Below are 24,325 nucleotides of genomic sequence, written 5' to 3'. Positions count from 1 at the left end.
ACAGGTTACAAATCTTAGTTAATAGTTCTGCAACTTCACCTTTGAGTTCTTTCAGAACTCTTGGGTGAATGCCATCTGGTCCCGGTGACTTGTTAATGTTGAGTTTATCAATTAATTCCAAAACCTCCTCTAGTGACACTTCAATCTGTGACAATTCCTCAGATTTGTCACCTACAAAAGCCGGCTCAGGTTTGGGAATCTCCCTAACATCCTCAGCCATGAAGACTGAAGCAAAGAATCCATTCAGTTTCTCCGCAATGACTTCATCGTCTTTAAGCACACCTTTTGTAACTCGATCATCAAGGGGCCCCACTGGTTGTTTGGCAGGCTTCCTGCTTCAGACGTACTTAAAGAACATTTTGTTATTACCTCTGGAGTTTTTTGGCTAGCCATTCTTCAAACTCCTCTTTGGCTTTTCTAATTACACTTTTGCACTTAATTTGGCAGTGTTTATGCTCCTTTCTATTTGCCTCATGAGGATTTGACTTCCACTTTTTAAAGGAAGTCTTTTTATCTCTCACTGCTTCTTTTACATGGTTGTTAAGCCACTGTGGCTCTTTTTTAGTTCTTTTACTGTGTTTCTTAATTTGGGGTATACATTGAAGTCAGGCCTCTATTATGGTGTCTTGAAAAAAGCGCCCATGCAGCTTGCAGGGATTTCACTTTAGTCACTGTACCTTTTAACTTCTGTTTAACTAATCCCTCATTTCTGCATAGTTCCCCATTTTGAAATTAAATGCCATAGTGTTGGGCTGTTGAGATGTTCTTCCCACCACAGGGATGTTGAATGCTATTTGTATTATGGTTACTATTTCTAAGTGGTCCTGCTATAGTTACCTCTTGGACCAGCTCCTGCGCTCAACTCAGGGTTCCTGTACCAGCTGCTCCATGAAGCAGTCATTTAAAGTATCGAGAAATTTTATCTGTGCATTTTGTCCTGAAGTGAAATGTTCCCAGTCAATATGGGGATAATTGAAATTCCCCGCTATTACTGGGTTCTTAATTTTGATAGCCTCTCTAATTTCCCTTAGCATTTCATCATCACTATTACTGTCCTGGTCAGGTGGTCGATAATAGATCCCTAATGTTATATTCTTATTAGAGCATGAAATTTCTATCCATAAAAATTCTATGGAACATGTGAATTCACTTAAGATTTTTATTTCATTTGCTTCTACATTTTCTTTCACATATAGTGCCACTCCCGCCCCACCCCGCCATGACCTGTTCTGTCCTTCCGATATATTTTGTACCCCGGAATGACTGTGTCCCATTGATTGTTCACAGTCCACTAGGTTTCTGTGATGCCTATTATATCAATATCCTCCTTTATCACAAGGCACCGTAGTTCATCCATTTTATTATTTAAACTTCTAGCATTTGTGTACAAGCACTTTAAAAAACTTGTCCCTGTTTATTTGTCTGCCTTTTTCTGATGTGTCAGATTCTTTTTTACATGACTGTTTATCATCTGATCTTGCCCTCACATTATCCTCTTCCATCCTCTGCTTCTTACTATAATCTGGAGATTCTCTATCATTAGACTCTCCTCTAAGAGAAGTCTGTGTCCAATCCACATGCTCCTCTGCAGCAGTCGTCTTTCCCCCATTTCCTAGTTTCATACAGCTCTTACAAACTATCAAACTCATTTTGAAGAAGCTACTGAACTGTTATCAGATGGAAATGCATTTCAGAATAGATCAGTAGTGGCTGAGTTTGAAGTGACAGCACTGAAATAAGAAAATGCTTTTTATCCCATTTTCCACAAGTTATTAAGTTCCCATCTTCATTTACCATGTAAGTCCAAAAGTGTCTGCATACAAGTAGATATTTCCTGGTAAAGCCAAAGATAAGCTTTTCCAGCTATTTAAGTGTATGAACTCTGCTTTCTAAGTCTAAAGAATTCCCAGCTGGTGGTCCTTAAATATTAGAACAGAGTATGTCCCTTGAAGTTTTCTGAGAAACTTTTACGATGGTAGTTCCATTTAAGAACCATCAGGAAACAGTTAATTCTTGGATGCTAATGACAAAGACTGTCTTACTATGAATTGCCTCCAGATTATCTGGATGTTTTTGAATAAATGTATTAATTGCTATGACAGATGCCATGTCTGGGAGGACCACACATTATCATATTCTTCTGTTGTTTAATATGGGTGTTTCACTAGAGAGTACAGAGTACATAACAACCGAGTGCCATTTGTATAGCTACACTGCATATACTGTGGGCCAGCCTTTGACAGGCAAACGTCTTAATTGGATCCCTAAATCCCAATGCCAAGATTTACAAAAATAGAAGGCAAATGTTAGGCTCCTAAATCCATGTTCAGACACCTAAATAAATTACCTGATTTTCAAAAGGACAGGGCAGTCAGCAGTTCCCACTGAAATCAATCCATCTGATACCAAGTGTTTATACGACTAAACAATCTATTACACATCCTCATCAGTAAGAATGGATAAAGCAGTCTGGGTAAAATATGGGATGAAATGTTGCCCCACAAATGAACTAAACCCAGAAACTTCTATGATCCATGTCAAAGTCACACCTGATTCTGTACTGCAGGCAACAGCCTTCTGAGAATGCTCCTGAGCTGACTTAGAGCTGTTGTAAGAGTTGTATGCTAGCCAAGCTTTCAGGCCCTAGCTTAGGGACATATCTGCTTAGGGAGAAAAAGCATAAAGGCAGGTCAGAAGTGAAAATGGAGTATGTCTGTAACATACTATGCAATAGCCATTTTCTGCTTGTCTGAGCCCATGGGATGCCATGAGAAGGAGAACATAAGTAAGGCTACGATTTAGTCACGGGTATTTTTAGTAAAAGTCACGGACAGGTCATGGGCAATAATCAAAAAGTTACGGCCAGTGATCTGTGACTTTTACTAAAAATATCCCTAACTAAATCTTACCTGCTGGGGGCCGGGGGGAGAGAAGGGAAATGGTGCTCCAGTGGATGCTGCTGCTCCTGGGGGTGGAGGGCACTTGAAGACTCTGGCACTTCTGCTGCTCCTGTGGGCCGAGGGCGGCCTGGAGCGCTGCAGCTGTTCCTGGACCACTGCTCCAGGGCAGCGCCCAGGACCAGTTGCCTGGCGCCACCGGAGCAGCGGCTGGTGCGGCTGCAGAAGTCACGAAGGGCCCAGAATCCATGACTTCCATGACCTCCCTGAAAGATTTGCAGCCTTAAACATAAGAAAAAGCAGCTTTGGGTCTGCTCTAACTTACCCCAGAGAAAAACAGGCTCTTTGTTGACTCAGAATATATAGTGGGATAAAGTGGCTTAAAGCCACTTTCCTTCACATTCCCATCTATTCTTGCCCCAAATGCAGGGAAGAACCTTAGCTTATCCTGTTAGCTCCCACAGTTAAACAGAATTGGAACAGGTGAATATTTGCATGGGAGACTGCCCAGGAACATCTAAGTAGTGCTGGAAGTGCTATTAGTGATTCAGCTATGGCATGCTTCCCTCTGTACTGAACCCATGCCCCAGCATGAGACTGTAGTGTGATATGCGCCATCTAGCTGAGGAGAGGTACACTCAAGGATAGTGATTAAAGATCCCCTAACACATTTCACAAGCTTATGAATGTTAACCCCAGCATTCTGGCCACATTCCAACTGTAATATTTATCTCCTCCTTACCCATATTCTGTCTTCATTTTCAGTTGGATACAGTACACTTCATTCCCTGCCCTGTGGCACTACTGAGTATGATTAAATAATTCCTACATTACATCTCTGAAGAGGTTGTATTTCCATCCTGAGTAAAGGAATTCTTTATATGTAATTAGTATATCAGTTTTTGAAATACTTTTGGATCCTTTGGAATGAAAGATGCAAGTTATTATTTTCTGTTTAAAGACTCATAAATCTCCCACCTTTAAATGAGGCTGAGGCTCCCACTTCCACCCACTCTACTGGGGAGTAGACAGCAGCTTGGAAAACTTAAGTTACATAATAAATATACCCTGGCAGTTATATAATAAATATACGATTTTTGAAAGTAAAATACCCTCATAAATAATACTGATGACTGAAACCTTCAAGGTGTGACAAGCAATTTAAATAAGATGAAGCAAAAGAATCCCTGGCTTAAATACTATTAAAAAGTGAGATGATGACACCTGCCACATACTGATGAGAAGCTAAAGAATATGGGCATGTTTAACTATGTCACTAATGAATCTAATAAAAAAAGATTTATGGGCAGAATTCACATCCATGCTGTGGGCCAACAAGTTCTATGTAACACTTAACTCCACTTCAAGTCCCATTTAAGCCATCAAGGTAAGGCTTAAATGGGGCATACGCCTTGTGCTGTATCCCTGCACAGTGGTGAATTTTTCTGTTACCATAGGGCTATTTAGGAATTCAGCGTGCAGAACAAGGATAGGACTGTAGCCTAAGCATTTTACTACTATGAAAGAGATGCCTCACACACTGACCATAGTCTGACTTGGATTGTGCATTTGAAGAGATTACTCTGAGGAAAAAAGAAGTTGGGGCAATGATAGGAAATTTTCAATAAATTTCTTAGAGAATCTCTGAACACCTCTTGGATCACTCTACCGGTAAGAAAGAGAAGCACCATCAAATGGAACCTAAATGCAGGACCATATTTAGGGCATTTAGAAAAGGCACATCTGCATGGACATGTTAGAGAGCACGTACCTTATTGTCCTAGAGACTATACAAAAATGTAGTAAAAGACAGTCCCTGCCCTAAAGAGCTTGCAATCTAAGACCCTGTTACTGCAAGCATTTGTGCACATACATAACTTTGCACACGTGATTTATCCCATGAAACAAACAGAACTACTCACATGTGTAAGTGTTTGGAGGATCAGGGGCTAATTCTATACACTGAGGACTTTTTTGTTCATCCCAAAGAAAGCTTTACTGGAAATGTCTATTGTGATTACCTAATCATTAAACCCTTTCAGAAGATCCACCAGGTGAATATCAAACAGCTCAAATAGATGATTTTTAATTTCATTGTGTAATGTGACAAGGCTGATACTAGGGATGGAACCTTTCTCCAGACAAGGATTTATACCAGCAATACACCTCTTTTGCAGTGGGGCAAATAGACCTTGAGAAGCCCACTAGTTTTACAACTCTGATGTTGCCTGAAACAAAGGGTAATTTAAATACCTAAAATGCTTCCACATCTCATGGAACTGATGAACAGCAGCATCTTCAGATACGGAATCACTAACCAGGCTGAAGGACTAAAATTAAAGTTGAAATTAAACTTCCATTATAAACTGTGTCTTAATCCCCTTTTTCATTTGCTCATTACACTCTCAAACTAAATTCCTTTGGAGTCTGAAATTTTCCAAGCTTGTTATCTGTACAGAAGTAAAAAATATATTTTTTACCTATGCATTGACAAAATCCTGTTAGCAGCTCTTGAGTTCTGTGAACGTCTCTTGGCTTGGCTATACATTCCAAACAATCTAATCACTGCACACAGAGCTCAACAATGTTTGACTGGATGATGCCCCCCGTCACAGTGTTATATACTGGCCATGGAGCCACGCTAGCCTCTGCCTCAGTTTCCGCTTAAGTTCCAAGGCCAATTGCCTGTCTGAATAGCCCAACCTTCCCAGGAAGGTCTCACTGCCATGCCCAGAGTATTTCAGGCCCTTCTTCTAGGGCACCAGTTTATTAATTCAATTAAAGCTCATAATCAGTGCAGGCTGCTGGGACCCAGAGGTTTTTCATTCTACTCTCCTATCTTTTTGTTCCAGGGCTAGTCATAGGAGCCAAGCTCTCTCCTGCAGCCTCCACCCCTTTCAACTGAGGGCTCTTAGCTCTTTGTAAGGCTCACTTGACCCCCCCCCCAGCTGAGTCTGATAAACTGAACAAGACTGGTTGGTCCTAGGCTCCCGGCCCTTAAAGGGGCAGGACACCCTGGTACACTCATATTAAAGCGAGGAAAATTTTTGCAATGATTTCAAAGGCAACAATAGTTGTTCCCTGACCCCCTTATGATTTCTGAGATGATCACAGTTTCTATGTTAGTTAAGGCATACGCAGCAGGTCTGGGTCTTGCAATCCTTACTCACACAAGTAATTCCACTGAAATCAATGGATTACTTAAATGTGTGAAAGATGAAGGATTGGCCTCTGCCAATTTAACTCTCTTTATAAATCTGACACCACCAATTACTGCTCCCTCAACCTTGACTCTTCATCTTGCCCTCTCCCACCATCTCCTAATCTTCAATGCATACAGTGTGCTGTCTTTTTCAATTTATTAAACTCTCTCAAAAAGAAAATGCTGAAGTTGCCTGTTACTTATCTTCTACCATGAGTTCTCACTGACTGGGCCCAGATAATACACAGCACCCCATCTGCTTCATTCCCTCTTCTCTAATTTGACTTTTTATTGATGTTTACTTATGATAGCAGACATAAACACAAACATAAAAAGAAAATGTGCCCCATTTCTAATATTAGCATAAATGAGATATCCAAAGAGTGAGCAGCTCAAGTGATATCATTACACTACATATATACACGTGAAAGAGAGTCCAACTAATGAAATTATAGATTAACTTTCATATTTAAAAATAGGTAAGAGGAGGAAGCAGTGCCTTTGCGTACATTTTAAATGAGAAGTTCACAGAATTTGTAGAAGGTCTATATGTCTAAATTTACTTCTCCCCAATCCAAAAACTTTCTCTAAGTGGAACATCTATTTACTACAGAAGGAATGCTATGCATAGATGGCTTTGCAGGATACATTTATTTAGTAAAGAAATAATGATTCTGATCCTATTGTGTATATCTGAATTGCTGAATTATCCCTTGTTACTATGTTTTAACTGTATTTACATAACAAAAATAATAATTATTATTACATAATAGAAGAAATAATAATAGATCTTTGGGTTTGTATATCATCTTTCATCCTAAAATGCTTTACAAATTTCACAATATATACAATACAATAGGAATTTATACTGGATGAATGGATGGATGAAAATGGACAAGTTTATCCAAACCTCTTAAAATTTTGGTTATTTTGATAAATGGGACATAGAATCAAATCATGCCTGAGCTAATGTATCACAAGAAGACAGAAATGCGATACAGACACTAGCTATATCCGATTCTTCTCTGCCTTTCTCTGCACTATGGAATTCTATTGAAAGGAAGTCTAATGGAGCTATGCCACCACGAAGCTCCAGAGCTGGTATGGTGATACAGAATTGTGTCTCTATTGCCAGGTATCTCTAAAGGATCTGCAAGGTTTAGAAGACATAATCCTTGCCGTGATTTCAATGCAGACAAATCCATCTCTCAAAAGAATTTGGAATAAATAATAATAATAATAATTGAGGAGAGCCCCATAAAATTTTCCACAGATCCGAGACCCTTCATGAAGCAGCATGATCTGGCTCTTACATAGCAATTGTATATGAATGGAATACATGATGGTGTGGTATTCATCAGCATACATTTCAGGTTCTATCAGCATGCGTTTCAGATAGTCACATTACATACAGGTGGCAAAGTCACTTTTGAGTTATGTAGGTCGCAAGTGCGAGAAAGACTTTTACAGCACAGCACACCACCATGTACTGTAGAGCTGTCACATACGATAGACAAAAATACTCATAGCAATGTTTGAGAGAGTTTTTTCAAACGTTATGAGGACTGTTTTTTCATAATGCTCTGGCTGTGAAACTATGGTCTCAATTATCCTGTTTGCATGTGCACTGGTCTGATTGCTTTAAATGGACTTTGCACATGTACAACAGACAGCATGCACTGGCCCCCAGTATCTTTGCCCAGCTGTTCAGGACTCAGAAATATAACTAATGCATTAAAAATACCTCTAAAAAGTACTTAATATATCACCAATTGAAACCTGGCATTCAGAGCCATTCCTAAGCTAGGAGTGAATGCCAAGTCCCCACCACAGGAAAGTTGGGAGGCTCCCATTTCAAGACTGAGTTTTGTCAGATATCTGTCCTTAAATCTGTCCTTGACCAAGAACTGAATTTGCTCATTCTGCAACTTAGGCAATTAGAATTCTGGGAGCGGGGAGGGGGCACTACAAAATTCACCTTTGGACTGCAGAGGAAATACTTCTTTGGCAAACTGATTTAAAAAGTAGACAAACATGGCAACTGTGCAGAAACTACTCAATAGTGACTGGAATGTTAGCCTAAGTCCTGAGAGAGATGGATCAGTGAGCAGAGTGGAGGCGAAACGATCAAAGTCACATGCTAATTCATTTATCACATGGCTCTGTAAGATAACACATGGACACTGCCTCCAAATATGTGGGATAGATAAAGACTGAGAGGCAGACTAAGACAGAAAGATACTACATTGTAAGGCACTATAGGCTCTTCATAATATTTCTTTAAAATAGGTACTGAAACTTTACTGAGGACTACAAATGCATACAAATTATGCCTTTCAAAAACTATATAACTTTGTCATTTTATTTTTTTGATCACTCTGTATAAAACTATAGCACAAAATGTTTTACTGCCTGTTTTCAAATTAAAGGCTAGACTGTACCTTGATCTATGTACCTCCACTGGGGACAAAAGGGCTGCAGGTTTGTAAGGATCACTTCTCTTTCTCCCCCAAGCAGGTAAGTAATGAGGGGAGGAGCAGCCTTGGCTCTGGTCCTTCTCCTGTCAATGGGACAGACAGTGCAAGGGGCAGTGGCAGTAATTAGCTACTGGTAAGAACTAATAGCCAATTACTCCCCCTCTCCCTCAGAACAGGGCTCCTGGAGTGTCACTCCCACAGGGCTTGTGGGAGAGCCATAATCTAGTCCAAAGGCATTAGCATTCATTAACTCAGTGTGGCAGTGTGTATTTATATGTAGAATGACTATGTGTCTGTGTGTTCACATATATATTGTCTTTGAAATATTAGATACATGGTAATGAAGAAACTACACAACAACGTCTCCCCCCCCTCGCCTCCTCCCCAATGTCAGTATATGAAATACATTTCCAGCTCTTGCTTAGTAACTAGTAGGTCATTCAGAACTCGCTCACATTCACACCTGGCCTTTTGGTAAAAAGACAATCAGTTCAGAGCTCTGAAGCATAACAAAAACTTCTCTGAGAGGCAAAATGAATTTCATATTACATCTCTGATGAAAGGCAAAATAAAAGTTTCAAAATGACATACAGAAAGGCAAAAATCAGAGTGAACAATTGATTTTGGAATATGAACACACACAACAGATATACATCAAAGTCTGTTTGGAATTTACATACAAGTGGGTGAACTGAGAGCCGTTTTAATATTGAAGAAGCAGGAATTAGATTCCCTGCTTACTGGTTCAATGCACATTGCTATGGCAAATAGTAACAGAGGTAGTTCATGAGTTCCCCTTTTCTCTCTCCCCTTACTGCGTGGCGCATGTGCACGCACGCACAAGCTCATTTTTTCTCATCAAACTGATTAAATGGAGTAGAAAAGCAGTGCCTAGAATGCACTGTGTAAAAACAGGACCCTCTCATGGCACAAGTGAACCACTGTAAAGGTTTACATGAGCATAGTTCCAGCAGAAACTGCCACTCTCTTAATAACACACATCACAAACATGGCAGAGACGATACAGTTTCCTACTGGGCACTGAAGCCTGAGTACAATGACTGAGATACTTACGTGATGGTGTCAATCATATCCAGTCCCATTTCGACACAGCAGTGGGCATGGTCCGTTTTGGGCTGTGTCAATCCTGATACACAATAGTAACAGTCCCCTAGAATTTTAATTCTTCTGCAGTGGTTTTCCTTTAATAAAAACAGACAGGAATAATAGATTTTTAAAAATATTTACAATAGAAATCACATATTTCTGCATAACAAACTTTTTTCATATAAAGTTTATGTGATCATAGTCATGGGAGGCAAGTTTGTAGAAATTTTGGTGGTGCCCAGAACCCGCCCCCCCCAATTCAGCCCCCCGCAACTCCGCCCCCTCAAACTCCACCTCCACCTGCCTAAGGCTCTGGGCGGGGTTTCAGGGGGGAGGTCTGGGGTGCAGGTCCTGGGCTGGGGATTAGGGTGCAGGAGGGGTGCAGGCTTTGGGAAAGAGTTTGGGTGCTGGGTGCAGGCTCCGGGCTGAGGCATGGGGTGGGTGTGCAGGAGGGGGTGAGGGCTGCAGGCTTTGGGATGGAGTTTGGGTGCAGGCTCTGGGCTGGTGGTGGGGGTGTAGGAAGGGGTGAGGGGTGCAGACTCTGGGCTGGTGGTGGGGGTGTAGGAAGGAGTGAAGGGTGCAGGCTCTGAGAGGGAGTTTGGGTGCTGGGTGCAGGCTCTGGGCTAGGGCAGGGGGTGGATATGCAGGAGGGGGTGAGGAGTGCAGGCTTTGGGATGGAGTTTGGGTGCAGGCTCGGCTGGGGGTGGGGATGTAGGAAGGGGGAGGTGGTGCACACTGGGACAGAGGGTCAGGCTGCAGGAGAATGAGTGTTGGGGCTGAGGATGAGAGGTTCATGATGTGGGGGGGCTCAGAGCTGGGGTAGAGGCTCAGGGTGCGGGACGATGAGGGCTCTGGCTGGGCAGAGGATCAGGGTGCAGGGGGATGAGGGTTGGGACTGAGGATGAGGGGTTCATGATGTGGGGGGGCTCAGAGCTGGGGTAGAGGCTCAGGGTGCGGGGGGATGAGGGCTCTGGCTGGGGATGAGGATTAGGGTGCAGAGGGATGAGGGCTCTGGCTTGGGATGAGGATCAGGGTGCAGGGGGATGAGGGTTCTGCCTGGGGCTGAGGATTAGGGTGCCGGGGGCTGAGGATTAGGGTGCAGAGGGATGAGGGCTCTGGCTTGGGATGAGGATCAGGGTGCGGGGGGATGAGGGCTCTGCCTGGGGCTGAGGATTAGGGTGCAGGGGGATGAGGGCTCTGGCTGGGGATGAGGATTAGGGTGTAGGGGGATGAGGATTAGGGTGCAGGGGGATGAGGGCTCTGGCTGAGGATGAGGATCAGGGTGCGGAGGGATAAGGGCTCTGGCTGGGGATAAGGATTAGGGTGCAGGGGGATGAGGGCTCTGGCTGGGAATGAGGATTAGGGTGCAGGGGGATGAGGGCTCTGGCTGGAGCAGAGGATCAGGGAGCAGGGAGATGAGGGTTTGGGGTGTTGGAGAGGCTCAGGGCTTGGGCAGAAGAGCAGGGTAAGTGCAGCCTGCCTTGCCATTAGCGGGTGGCAGGAGCTAGGACCCAGGGGCAGCAGACAGCAGTTCTGCCAGGAGCTGATCTGCGAGCAGGCAAGGACGCCATGGAGCGGGGACACAGGGGGAGGGGTGGAAGGTGGAGGCCGGGACCCGCTCCAGGCAGGGACGCGGCAGGGCGGGGTGGTGGGGGGAGACCCGTGGGGCCAGGGCCGGGGCTGGAACCCGCTCCAGGCAGGGACGCGGTGGGGCGGGGTGGTGGGGGGAGACCCGCGGGGGCCGGGGCTGGGACCCGATCCAGGCAGGGCCGGGGGAGAGACCCAGCTCCAAATATTGCTGGAGCAGGGTACCCGGCCCTGAATATTCCTGGAGCCCGGGCACCTCGAGCCCATATAACTCTCCGCCTATGGTCATAGTAAACAATCTACAACACAGAAGCCGTGAGGTCCCAATGCTGAACTGTCAACTTCTGTATATCAGATAGGGTAATCAGTCCAGCTTTGTTCAGTTGGGCAGTATTATAATTCCAGATTACAAAATAACATTGTGATCGTATGTTTTCCAAAAGAGAAGCCTCAAATCAAAACACCGTATCTTAACAATCACAAACAGTGCATAAATTTGGATCCAAACTTTGCATCTGGACTGCATGTCTATAATAGTTCAAACCAAGAGGCTGCAACCAAACTACCTCTGAACATTGAGAAAATTTGGATTCAGATGAATTTGTGACTGAAACCCATCTGTAATTTACAAGGCAGGTGTTTTTGTTGCTATGGTGGTGGCATTTTGTTGCTTTCTTTTCTTTTTTTTAAGAAGATGCTCATTGGTCTGTATTACCAATACATAAATCTGATAGGGCAAACTCATTCTCAATTTAAATGTGCGAACATGGCATATGGACAGAACAGAAGATGCAGTCATGCACTGTTACTGAATTTCTCTTTACATGGGTTGGCAAGTTTTTCAGTAGCAAGCGTATGACTAAATCTCCCATGATTTGAAGAAGAAATGATGGGAGGTGGTGATAGCTATATTATCTTCAGCAGCACCTTCACCACTTGCAAACTAGAACACTGCTTAATAATAATGCATAAGGGTTGAGTTGCTTGACAAATCTCTGTCCAAAGCCCTGACACGGAAGGTGTTTCCAGTGATCAAATGCACTGCTGCCAGCTAGGACCTGACACATAGAACTATGCTGAAATTGTTACTCATTTGTTTGGGACAGTGACTATGTTGAATGGTGAAAGGTAACAACAAATTTGAGATCAGGAAATTCAATTAATATAGTTGGTACATGATATGAACTATATAGTCCTAACCAACAATCCAGGACAATGTAGGTAGGGGCTATTTTCCTGAAGCCCCTGGTCAGGATCTGGGATTACACAGTTAAACAAGAAAAGAGGGTGATGGTATCCACTGCAACAAGGATTGCACAAAACCCCTGGTGAGAGCAGTGACACAGAGTACTTAAATAAACCAGATTAAAGGCTGGGACTATGAAGGCACGTGCCTCATGGGAACAAGGAATCAGCGACCAAAAGCAATAGTATGTCATCACCACATAAACTTGTAACAACAAATAGCAAACAATTTGGTAAAAACGTTAAGATTAAGAGCTGTTTACTGTATTTTCATAAAATATATAAGTATTTCTGACTAGTGAACAAGTCTGTATGTATACACATGCACACACACACATATAAATTATAAACAAAATCAACATTTTCCTTGAACAGAAAAGAGGGTGAAATCTGTAAAATGAATGGTGAATAGTTCACCCAATTCCTTTTACACAGAGCATTAATTAAGGAGGAACCCTATACAGCAAATAAAAGAGAAGGCCATTCTTTCTAGGTATGTTCTAACTAGCAGCATAGATATTTTCGTAGGTCAACTAACTATTTAATATGCCATAGGGCATGATTTGTACTGTATTAGTTTTTATCTTTGTCCATATATATTGTTTATTAATTTCTTCATTATTATTTGGAAAAGTCAAAGTAGCTTTATTGTGCAAAATAACTTCTGTTAAAGAATGTGTGTATTTGGCAGTTATTCTTCAAAATTATGCTTTATTGCCTAGGAACCCAATATTTCAAACACATATGAATGTGCTTAAGTTTAACCACTACAACTGGGGCCTTAGTTAGGACCATTCCTGTAGCCCATACTCAGGAATAGTCTTATAGATTGTATTGCAAGTTTTAAGTAAGTAAGGATCAAGCCTGAAGTATTTTAAGATGCTTGGCTGAATGACAGTATTAATGGAAGGTATTATTACTACAAACAAAATACCTATGAATATACAATCCAGGAAGTCTAGCCTGACATGAAACACCTCTTCTTACTCCATGTACTAACTTTTGAACAGGGACTGCTAAATTATGCTGACAAATTAAACATTTTTAATGGAGCAAATTATGGAGCATTGGTAGCTGCTCCAGAGTAAAGACTGAAACCTGCTTTTTGTCCTATTCTACATAAAGTTCTTTTCAGCTTCAAATTTGGTATGTGTGGTCATGTAGATGACTACGTGACCTAATCAGAATTTAACTGAACAAAGCCACTTAGAAATATGGATGCAGAAAATTAATTGTGCCACATTGCTTCTTCAATGCCTACTTACAAAATGGCTTGAATGAAAAACTTAGTTTTATTTAGGGTGACCAGACAGCAAATGTGAAAAATCAGGACGGGGGGGGGGGGTAATAGGAGCCTACATAAGAAAAAGACCCCAAAATCGGGACTGTCCCTATAAAATCGGGACATCTGGTCACCCTAGTTTTGTTAGAGAGAGCTTGGTGTACAGTACTGTATAAACCACCTGTGAGATGATATCAAGGGAACGTACTAAGTTATTAGAATCATCACAGCAGCAAATCAGAATCCAGCAGATTTAAGGATTGCTGGGTACTCCAAGGTGTAAGATAAGACACAGCTTTTATTATAATTATGTGTATTACCAAAGCGCCTGGGAACCCCTTGTACTAAGCATTCTACAAACACAGAACAAAGGACGTTCCCTGCTCCAAAGAGTTTACAATTTAAGTATAAGACAAGAGAAAACAGATGGATAAAGACAGATAGACAAGGAAGAACAATGAGACAATTTCGGTCACCACGGTAGCCAGCAGTCTCACCACATCAGCAACCTAACTGTTGTCAAGATTTTTGTAAGCATCATGGGAAGGAGAGGTTTTTTTAATTATTATTATTATTTTCTCTCTAATTTTTTTTAAATGCTATTTTTGTTCCCCTCCTTTCCATTCCCCAGCCTGGACATAAAATAAGGGAGAAATCAGCTGCCTTCCCTTCAAAAAATATGGTTGATAACTACTCTTCCTACATCAGCTATCACTCAGACAGAGAAAACCACCCCACTCCAACGTTTTCTTTAAGATTGGTTGAGATTTAACCATATCTTCCATCAAATTTAATGAAACACACATGGTGGTTGAGGTAATATCTTCTAGTACATGTATGTCTGCCCAAGCTGGAAACTACACCTTCAGCTTCTGTTAGTGGAAGGGACAAGCTTTTGAACTCCACCGTCACTCCTTTAGCCCTCTCCCACAAAACAAAACAAAAACAAAAACAAACACGCTTATGGAGGACCTTGGCCTAAATCATCTGCACTGCTTTGAAAAATCCCACTATATTCTTTATCAGCTCTTTTCCTCACTCATATCTATTTATAGCAACTGACTAATGCACAGTGATCTGTAAGAGCTTGTTTGATTTTCTTCTTGCTGCTCTCTCTGTATGAGGGTGATTTCCAACGCTAACAGTGAATCTATATGTGAACAATCCCTTTAACTTGATATGCAAGTTAACAAAAGAAACCCTTTCTTTTTCTCAATTTTGTTTTATTGAAACTCCCAGAAACCACCTGAGTTAACACAATTCCACGACATTGATAGTTATAAATTCAAGTCACCATTGATTCAGGCAGCTCCTGTAATAGTTGATCATTTTGGCCTCATGAGGGTAATAGAAGGCACCAGGGTTTGCCAGCATTTCCAGCCCACTGCACCCGCCAACCAGGCCGTCCACCTGCAGGGTTTAATCAAACTACTTCCAAAATGAGCTGCAGAGAGTTCCCTCCAGACAAGAGAACAATTTGTTGGTATCAGGTGGATGCCTAAATCTACAACTTCACAGATGGCAGACTCTTTCAAGTTGCTAAGTCACCTTTAAATTTTCAACTGAAGTGTCTTATAAACCCGTTAGTCTCCTCTGAGTGGGGCAAGGGGAACTTTCTTAATTCAGAAAGGGTTCTGCTGTTTTTACATCTCTTCAAATGCTCTTGCAAAAGTCCTGGTTGCCATCTCGGGATACGGAATACAAAACTGGAATCTCACACACATTAGGTCAAGCCCCTTGTACTGCCCAACCCAAATTATGTTTCATGCTCAGTGGTTAAATTTTTTTAACAAAATAAAGGGAACAGAATTCACAGAGGAAGAAAGGACCACATAAAAAGGTATTAAAGTTTTGACCTTGAAGGAACTCTTAATAAATACTTGAGTCACCTTGAAGTCAATGCCTTGCTGACTCAGCACTGAGGACTATAACTGAGAGACCTTCTCAACTGCCAAATTCTAACAAGTTCTAGAATTGCTTTTTGTTTGTCTGGTGCCAGTTGAGGAGATAGACAGATGCTGATGGGCATACAGCTGTCTGCTGCACACGCTTTATTGTTCTGGCTACAAAACTGAAACTAACTAACATGAAAGTGAGGCTTTGCACTAGGGACAGGGGAGACCATAGAGCTCCCTGAACATTTAAAGGGACAAGGCATCATATTGTTGATCAATGCAACTCCCTTTTTGTACAGGACTGGGAAGAAATTTGTTGTTATATGAACAGATCTAGGTCAACACTTTGAAAATATTGGGCATGTCTACACTGGAAACATCTTGCTTGAGCTAGTGCATTGAAAATAGAGGTATACCTGCACAACATGGGTCGCGGGAAGGGGTAGCCCCAAGTGCAATCCTGCCCAGGACCCTGGGTACATAATCAGGCAGCTAGTCAGTACTAATGTCCACACTGCCATGACTACAAATGTCTGCCCAAGCTGGAAACTACACCTTCAGCTGAAGTATAGCTGTAATCACTGATGCTTTTAGTTTATTTTTACAGATATTAGAAAGTTACCAATGCAGAGATCAGATGCTTCTCTATTTAGAGCACCATGGAAGCTCTTGGGTTGCAACTGTCTATCAGGGCTACTGCATAGTTTCTGTGCACCCAAAAAAAAAAAAAAAAAAAAAAAAAGGCAGAGGGAATGAAGACTAGTTAACTTTAATTAAGACAAACACACACTTAAAATCTAAATGTCAAATGTAGCCCCAAGGTAACTCCATTAACTTCAGGGATAAATTTGACCTTATTTGACTTAAATACAGTTAACTCACTGTTTGACATATGGATCCAAATTACTTTCTGTAGGCCTATTTTAACCTGTTTTGCAATTATGTTCTTTGAACAAGTTTATTGCTTAACCCCTTTGGAGTCACAGTCCATGAATAGGGGCTGGAGGGAAATCTGTTAGGAGGTAACATTTTTTATTAGTAGAAAAAGCAAGAAAATGTGTATCAGCTGAGCCACAGAAAGAGCTCGTTCACCATAGGAGCTAGATTTGGGCTCAGTTCTGCTGTGCAGAGCTACAGGAATGATTAACAAGAACTAGGAAAAGATGCAGAAGCAGGGCTCCCCATCTCTTCCACAACAGACTACAATAGCCCTACTCCCTCTCCCAGAAGGCGCATGGACATGATAAAGAGTAATACTTGGCTCTTATACCATCTAGACAGAATGAATGTGAATTCAGTTACTGCTTAAGAATCTATTTAAAATGATTACAAGAACCAGAGTATTTAAAAAAAGCAAACAACAAAAATAACCCCCATATACATATTCAGCTATTTAAATTAAATACGGGAGTCAGTTTGTGCCTGATAGGCACAGACCTGCACTGGAGATGGTGCTGAGTTTCTCTCTCTCAGGGGAAGCTCCTACCTAACCTCAGGCTTTTGGCCAGAGCCCCAAGCTTTTGTGAGATTTCTCAGTCCTGCCTCCATGGCGCTGCAATCATGAGACTGGCCTTGCATAGAACAGAGAAGTAGGCATATGGGTCATGTCTGGGCAGGCTGGAAAGACAAACGGCTCTTGGGCTCTTCTTCCTCCATACACATTTGGAATCATTATTGCCCTGGTCTTTTAAAAAAATACAGTTCCTTTATGTCCATTTCCCGCCTCACATGTTGAAGAGGAGAGGGAAACTGCTAAAACGAACATCTCTGGTTTTTCAACTTCTCACTGAAGTCCCAGGAGGGATTGTGCAAGAACTCCAGGGAGTGCAGCAGGAATGTACTCAGCATGGTGAGCAAGCTCCCCTCTCTGTGGCTAGCCAGTGCAGAAGAGAGGAAGGACTGCAGGGCCTCATCTCCCCAACTGTAATCTCTGAGGTATCTTCAATTCATGGTGGTCACAGGCGTGATCAATGAGAAACTGGTCCTTGACTGAGGGAGCAGTCTCTTTGTGCTCCCTCTCTCCTTCCATATTTTCCTTGCTTCTCTTTGTTCCCCATTTTCACTTCTCTCTGCTATCCCCCACTTCTCCCCTCATTTTTCTGTTCCTCTACACCAGTTCTCAAGGTCCAGAATGTTGCTATTGTTATCCAGTCTAGCTTCTTTACAGTTTAATAAACATGCCCAGCTGTAAAGGACTAAGAAGCTCAATAGAAAATTAAAATGGTTTTAGAGACTTTTTGAATCACCCTATAGAATTTAATAGGGAAATACTGTATACCTCTATTACTGAAATATATAGGATGGCTTAAAAAAAACCTATAGGTTCTTACTGGTTTCATCCCTATTAAATATTATAGATTTTTCCATTAAATTAGAATAGTTTATACAGAGGCAGAACAACAGATTATCTTGGGTATAACACTGCACAAATATTCATGCACACAATTCTGTACATTCAAATATTCAGCTTCTATAATTCCTTGAATTCAGTTAATAACTAAGGTTAATGGTAATAATTGTAGGAAACATTGTAAAAGCCAAATTGAATAAAATGTATACTCCCATACCACATTAAATTCACATTTTAAAAAAAACAGATCTTTTTATTCTTCCTGCCTACTTTATTTCTGCTTCGGTCCAGGAAAGAAACATGCCAGATTAGAAAATAAAAGGAAGTATAAAACAAGAATAATAAAGGATGGATGACTTCCCTTCCATAACATTTTCTTGAATTATTAAACAGAAATCCTGCTACTGCAACTCACTTCAGTGGGGCAGCGTGCAGGTACAGGGGTTTCCTTACAGGAATGCAGTTGCAGGATCAGCACCTCAGCTTACTGTCTTATGCATTCTACATTGTATTGTATGCACCTATAGGAAATTCTGAAACTATTTAAGATGATGGGAAAGTATGGGTATTCAACACAACCTGAATCTAATAGCTTTTTGTCTAGATGCTAACCTAAAGTTGTTTGTTTTCAGGACAATATTTCGTATTTCCCTTTCCTACATCATATATGAAATGTGGTCTCCTGCCAGTGGATATTATTTGGGATAAACCACTAGAAATGTGAAATATGAACATAATGGAGAAAATAGTTGGCATTTGATCAAACTGAATAAACAGTATTATCTGTACTGTGTCGTTCATAAGCATCTGCCACATCCCCTCCCCCCCCGCACAAGAAAAATATTTATTTTATTTCAATTAGTAAATCAACTGACCACTTGGTGGCTCCAGGCAAAATGTGTAGTCTCTAAAAAATACAGCATTTTGAAATGACTGCAAAATAGCTACTGACAAGTTATATACATTGTTTGCAGTGTTGTTGCAGCTGTGTTGATCCCAGGATATGAGGGAGACAAGGTGGATGATCTAATATCTTTTATTGGACCACCTTCTGTTGGCAAAAGAGACAGGCTTTCGAGCAACACAGAGCTCTTCTTCGGGTAGCTTGAAAGCTTGTCCCTTTCACCAACCGAGTTGGTCCAATGAGAGTTATAGAAGTGTTATTTATTCCAAAATGGCAAGTGTATAAGCAGCTCGTTTTAAGCCAACAATACTGAAGAGCTGTTGAAGAATGTGGAAAAGTAATTATAAAACCATTCCCTCTTTGTTACTAAACTTGTTCAGTCCATGAGTGCTGAAAAGAGCACATGTCTGAATAACCATCAAATGCAGTTATGAGATCACTTGACCTTAGTTCAAAATGAGCATTGGGAAGGATTTAGAAGCTTATCAGGCAGAAGAGTCTTCCTGTCCCTGGAAGATGGATGGAGCAGGCACTCTGCACAAACACCCCTCCCTGCGATCCCATTCACCCAAAGGAACTGTTGTCTCTGAAGTAGCATGCAGATACTACAGTGATTATATAAAGTGGATCAGCCCTGAAAGAAGGAGTTGACCTTCAACGACTCTCACATGAAGTGGTCTCTGGAAGCAGGAACGTGCCACCAGTGGCTTAATCATTACAATATTTGTTGGCAACAAAATATCTGAGGCTCATTCTCCCTCAGGTATCTCGTATAATATAGGTCTCTCTAATTTATTTGAATTCTTTGCGCATGACAACAAAATAGTGGACAAAGCATAACTGGCTCACACAATTTTAGAGTTTTAAAAAGCCTTTGACAAAAAGTCCTTCACAGGACGGTCTCAGGGAAATAATGGCCACCTTGCAATCATGGGGTGTGACTACAGCACATATAGACCTACACCAGCTAGCTTGGGTTATTGGTAGCAGTGAAGGCATGGTAGTGCAGGGTTCAGCACAGGTTATAGAAGCCTACCCAAAACCCAGGGTACTTACTCAAGTGGCTAGCCTACACTGAAGCCTGTGCTGTCACAGCTGCACTGTTACTGGTACCCAAGCTCGCAGGACTAAAGCTAGTTCAGGTATACCTACACAAGCTGCAAACACACCCTTTGACAGCAGTTTAGACATTTCCTAAATTGTCATAGGGTGAAAACTATGGATTAGAAACTGGCTAAGAGAGTAGGTAGATTAAGAATAAAAAGTCAATTTTCATGATGGCAAAAAGTTAATAATGGGATGCCTCAATGTCCTCTACTAGCATTGGGGCTGTTCAATTATTTATTAATGATCTGGAAGGGACAGTAAACAGGCAGGTGTCAAAAACTACAGCCTGCACTAATTTACTTAGAAAGAAGAACAGGAGTACTTGTGGCACCCTAGAGAATAACAAATTTATTTGAGCATAAATTTTTGTGGGTAACAGCCCACATCAGATGTAGCCCACAAAAGCTTATGTTCAAATAACTTTGTTAGTCTCTAAGGTGCCACAAGTACTCCTGTTCTTTTTGCAGATATAGACTAACACGGCTGCTACTCTGAAACCTGTCAATTTACTTAGGTCATTCATCCCTAGAGATGGCTGTTAGGAACTTTAGAGGGACATAAGAAAACTAGGTGAATGGGCAACCCAGTGGCAGATGAAGTTCCTGGTTCAGAAAATGCCAGGCTATGCACATGGGTAGGAGTAATTCCTGAACTACTCAGGCATCTCATTAGACTCTTAGGTAACTGTAGCCACTCAGGAAAGAGACCTGAACATCACTCTGGACAGCTCAATGAAAACCTCTGCACATTGTGTAATGATAAACAAAAAGGATATTGCAGAAATGTCAAACAGGTGAGGAAAGTGACCCCCCCAAAAAAGATAACAAAAGTGATTAGATAAATGGAAAGAAGATGGGGATTGTTTAGAGACTAGATTAATAAAAGAAGAGGTATGCAAACTGTACTGAATGGTGCAAATAACATTAGTTGAATATTCTTCTTTACCATTTCTCATAAAACATGGAAAAGGGCCCCATCAATGAAACTGAAAGCAAACACATGCAAAAATCATAAGACAAAAACTGTTTACCTAATGCCTAACTAGCCTGTGGAACTCACTGCTGTAAGATATCACTGAGGTTAGCAGGATTCAAAAGAGGACTGGACATTTACATGGATAAGGAGAACATCACTGTAACACTGAGTAGGAGTAAAAACAAAGCAGAACTGCAGCAGTTACATGCTTCAGGGCATAAGCCAACCTCTAACAGATAAGGGTTAAGAAGAAACTTTCCCTATGAGCAGGATATTCTGTAATCGTTCACTTTGAGGTTCCTTACAGTTTCCTCTGAAGCATCTGGTACCAGCCACTGTAGGAAAGAGGATGCTGAACTAGATACAATATGGAAATTCCTGGGTCCATATGCTATTGTGAGTAAGGGAAAATGGCTTATGGAATACGTGCAGCATTCCAAACCTCTATATTTGTGGGTGGCCGTCAGGAGAGGTGTATACAGTAGAAGATGCTTATGAGAGGCTTATGCTTATACTGTAGTGAAACTCTCGCTATAGTGAAGTAGCATGAGTTATAAATTGTTTCAATGCACTGCAGTGTGCCAACAGCACTTCTAGTTAGAGGGAATCTCTATTTATGAGAGAAGTAATGCTGTTTAAAACAAATGACTTAACTATAAGTGGACTTCACTATGTCCTGTCCATTACAGTACACATATTTAAAGAATATTTCTGCTGCATTTAATTTTGAACTTTAGACTCATAGACTCATAGACTGGAAGGGACCTCGAGAGATCATCGAGTCCAGTCCCCTGCCCTCATGGCAGGACCAAATATTGTCTAGACCATCCCTAATAGACATTTATCTAACCTACTCTTAAATATCTCCAGAGATGGAGATTCCACAACTTCCCTAGGCAATCTATTCCAATGTTTAACTACCCTGACAGTTAGGAACTTTTTCCTAATGTCCAACCTAAATCTCCCTTGCTGCAGTTTAAGCCCATTACTTTTTGTTCTATCATTGGAGGCTAAGGTGAACAAGTTTTCTCCCTCCTCCTGATGACACCCTTTTAGATACCTGAAAACTGCTATCATGTCCCCTCTCAGTCTTCTCTTTTCCAAACTAAACAAACCCAATTCCTTCAGCCTTCCTTCATAGGTCATGTTCTCAAGACCTTTAATCATTCTTGTTGCTCTTCTCTGGACCCTCTCCAGTTTCTCCACATCTTTCTTGAAATGCAGTGCCCAGAACTGGACACAATACTCCAGCTGAGGCCTGACCAGTGTAGAGTAAAGCGGAAGAATGACTTCTCGTGTCTTGTTTACAACACACCTGTTAATGCATCCCAGAATCACGTTTGCTTTTTTTGCAACAGTATCACACTGTTGACTCATATTAAGCTTGTGGTCTACTATGACCCCTAGATCTCTTTCTGCCATACTCCTTCCTAGACAGTCTCTTCCCATTTTGTATGTGTGAAACTGATTGTTCCTTCCTAAGTGGAGCACTTTGCATTTATCTTTATTGAACTTCATCCTGTTTACCTCAGACCATTTCTCCAATTTGTCCAGATCATTTTGAATTTTGACCCTGACCTCCAAAGCAGTTGCAATCTCTCCCAGTTTGATATCGTCCGCAAACTTAATAAGCGTACTTTCTATGCCAATATCTAAATCGTTGATGAAGATACTGAACAGAACCGGTCCCAAAACAGACCCCTGCGGAACCCCACTTGTTATACCTTTCCAGCAGGATTGGGAACCATTAACAACTACCCTCTGAGTATGGTTATCCAGCCAGTTATGCACCCATCTTATAGTAGCCCCATCTAAATTGTACTTTCCTAGTTTATCTATAAGAATATTGTGCGAGACTGTATCAAATGCCTTACTAAAGTCTAGGTATATCACATCCACCGCTTCTCCCTTATCCACAAGGCTTGTTATCCTATCAAAGAATGCTATCAGATTAGTTTGACACGATTTGTTCTTTACAAATCCATGCTGGCTATTCTCTATCACCTTACCACCTTCCAAGTGTTTGCAGATGATTTCTTTAATTACCTGCACCATTATCTTCCCTGGCACAGAAGTTAAACTAACTGGTCTGTAGTTTCCTGGGTTGTTTTTATTTCCCTTTTTATAGATGGGCACTATATTTGCCCCCTTCCAGTCTTCTGGAATCTCCCCCATCTCCCATGATTTCCCAAAGATAATAGCTAGAGGCTCAGATACCTCTTCTATTAACTCCTTGAGTATTCTAGGATGCATTTCATCAGGCCCTGGTGACTTGCAGGCATCTAACTTTTCTAAAAAAGTTAAAAAAAATACTGCTTTTTGGCTTCAGTGCAGTCACATTCCTGGAATTTAATGTCGGTAACAGTAACTTTACAAAGTTACACTAGTTTTCTTTTATTCCATAGTCCCATGCATACAGAAAGCTTAAGAAGGAGCAGCGTGCAAGACCCTACCAAGTTCAATTTAGCTGGGTAATGGAGACATGGTCAAAGGATGGGGGGAGGGAGGGAGAAGTAGTGTTGTATTTAAAAGATACCACAGAATCTAGGGAGATAAAAATTCTGAGTGGAAAGGACAACAACTGAATCGGTGTGGATATAAATCCGATGTTACGAGAATGTTGGCAGGGTAAGAATTTTGACTATGTTCTACCAACAGCTTCCAGACCAGGCCAAGAATTGCACAGTGCTGAGAAAGCACAATGAGGCAATATTTAATGAAAAGAAAATCATGGAGCAATTCAATTATCTGTATACATTAACTAGTCACAACGGGATAACTGAATAGTTTCTCCTCTTTAAGAAATCATTTAAGAAATTGTTTCTGTAAACAGAGACCCATAGACTCTATGAGTCTATGTTTACAGAAACAATTTCTCGAAACAGCTAGTCCTAAAGCACAAAAGAGGAGAAACTATTCAGTCTTGATGTAGGACAAAGTAAGGGTATGTCCAGACTACCCGCCGGACCAGCAAGTAGCGATCGATCTATCAGGGATCGATATATCACGTCTCGTCTAGACGCGATATATCGATCCCCGAATGTGCTCCTGTCGACTCCGGAACTCCACCAGGGCGAGCAGCAGAAGCGGAGTCAATGGGGGAGCCACGGCCATCGATCCCATGCCATGAGGATGAGAGGTAAGTCAAAATAAGATACGTTGATTTCAGCTACACTATGCCTGTATCTGCAGTTGCGTATCTTACATGGACACCCCCCCTCCCAAGGTAGACCAGGCCTAAGAAACAAGTGTTGGTTCAAGAAGCAACTACAGTTAAACCTCTGTGTAACAGTGACT

The 24,325-nt window shown here is 41.5% G+C and overlaps 1 protein-coding gene across 2 annotated transcripts in view; it reads right to left on the bottom strand.

Moving 5' to 3' along the window:
- Positions 1-24,325, bottom strand: part of ADCY1 (adenylate cyclase 1) — a 380,070-nt gene that overhangs the window by 90,461 nt on the left and 265,284 nt on the right. For both annotated transcript variants that reach the window (XM_030551445.1, XM_030551444.1), the window contains exon 5: positions 9,651-9,778. In XM_030551445.1, the coding sequence (XP_030407305.1) occupies positions 9,651-9,778 (128 nt within the window). The remainder of the gene's footprint in view (positions 1-9,650; positions 9,779-24,325) is intronic.

The sequence above is a fragment of the Gopherus evgoodei genome, chromosome 2 (assembly GCF_007399415.2).
Source record: "Gopherus evgoodei ecotype Sinaloan lineage chromosome 2, rGopEvg1_v1.p, whole genome shotgun sequence".
In the NCBI taxonomy this organism is placed as follows: domain Eukaryota; kingdom Metazoa; phylum Chordata; order Testudines; family Testudinidae; genus Gopherus; species Gopherus evgoodei.
Note: the sequence above shows the minus strand (reverse complement) of the source record. Positions and strands in the feature narration are given on the sequence as shown.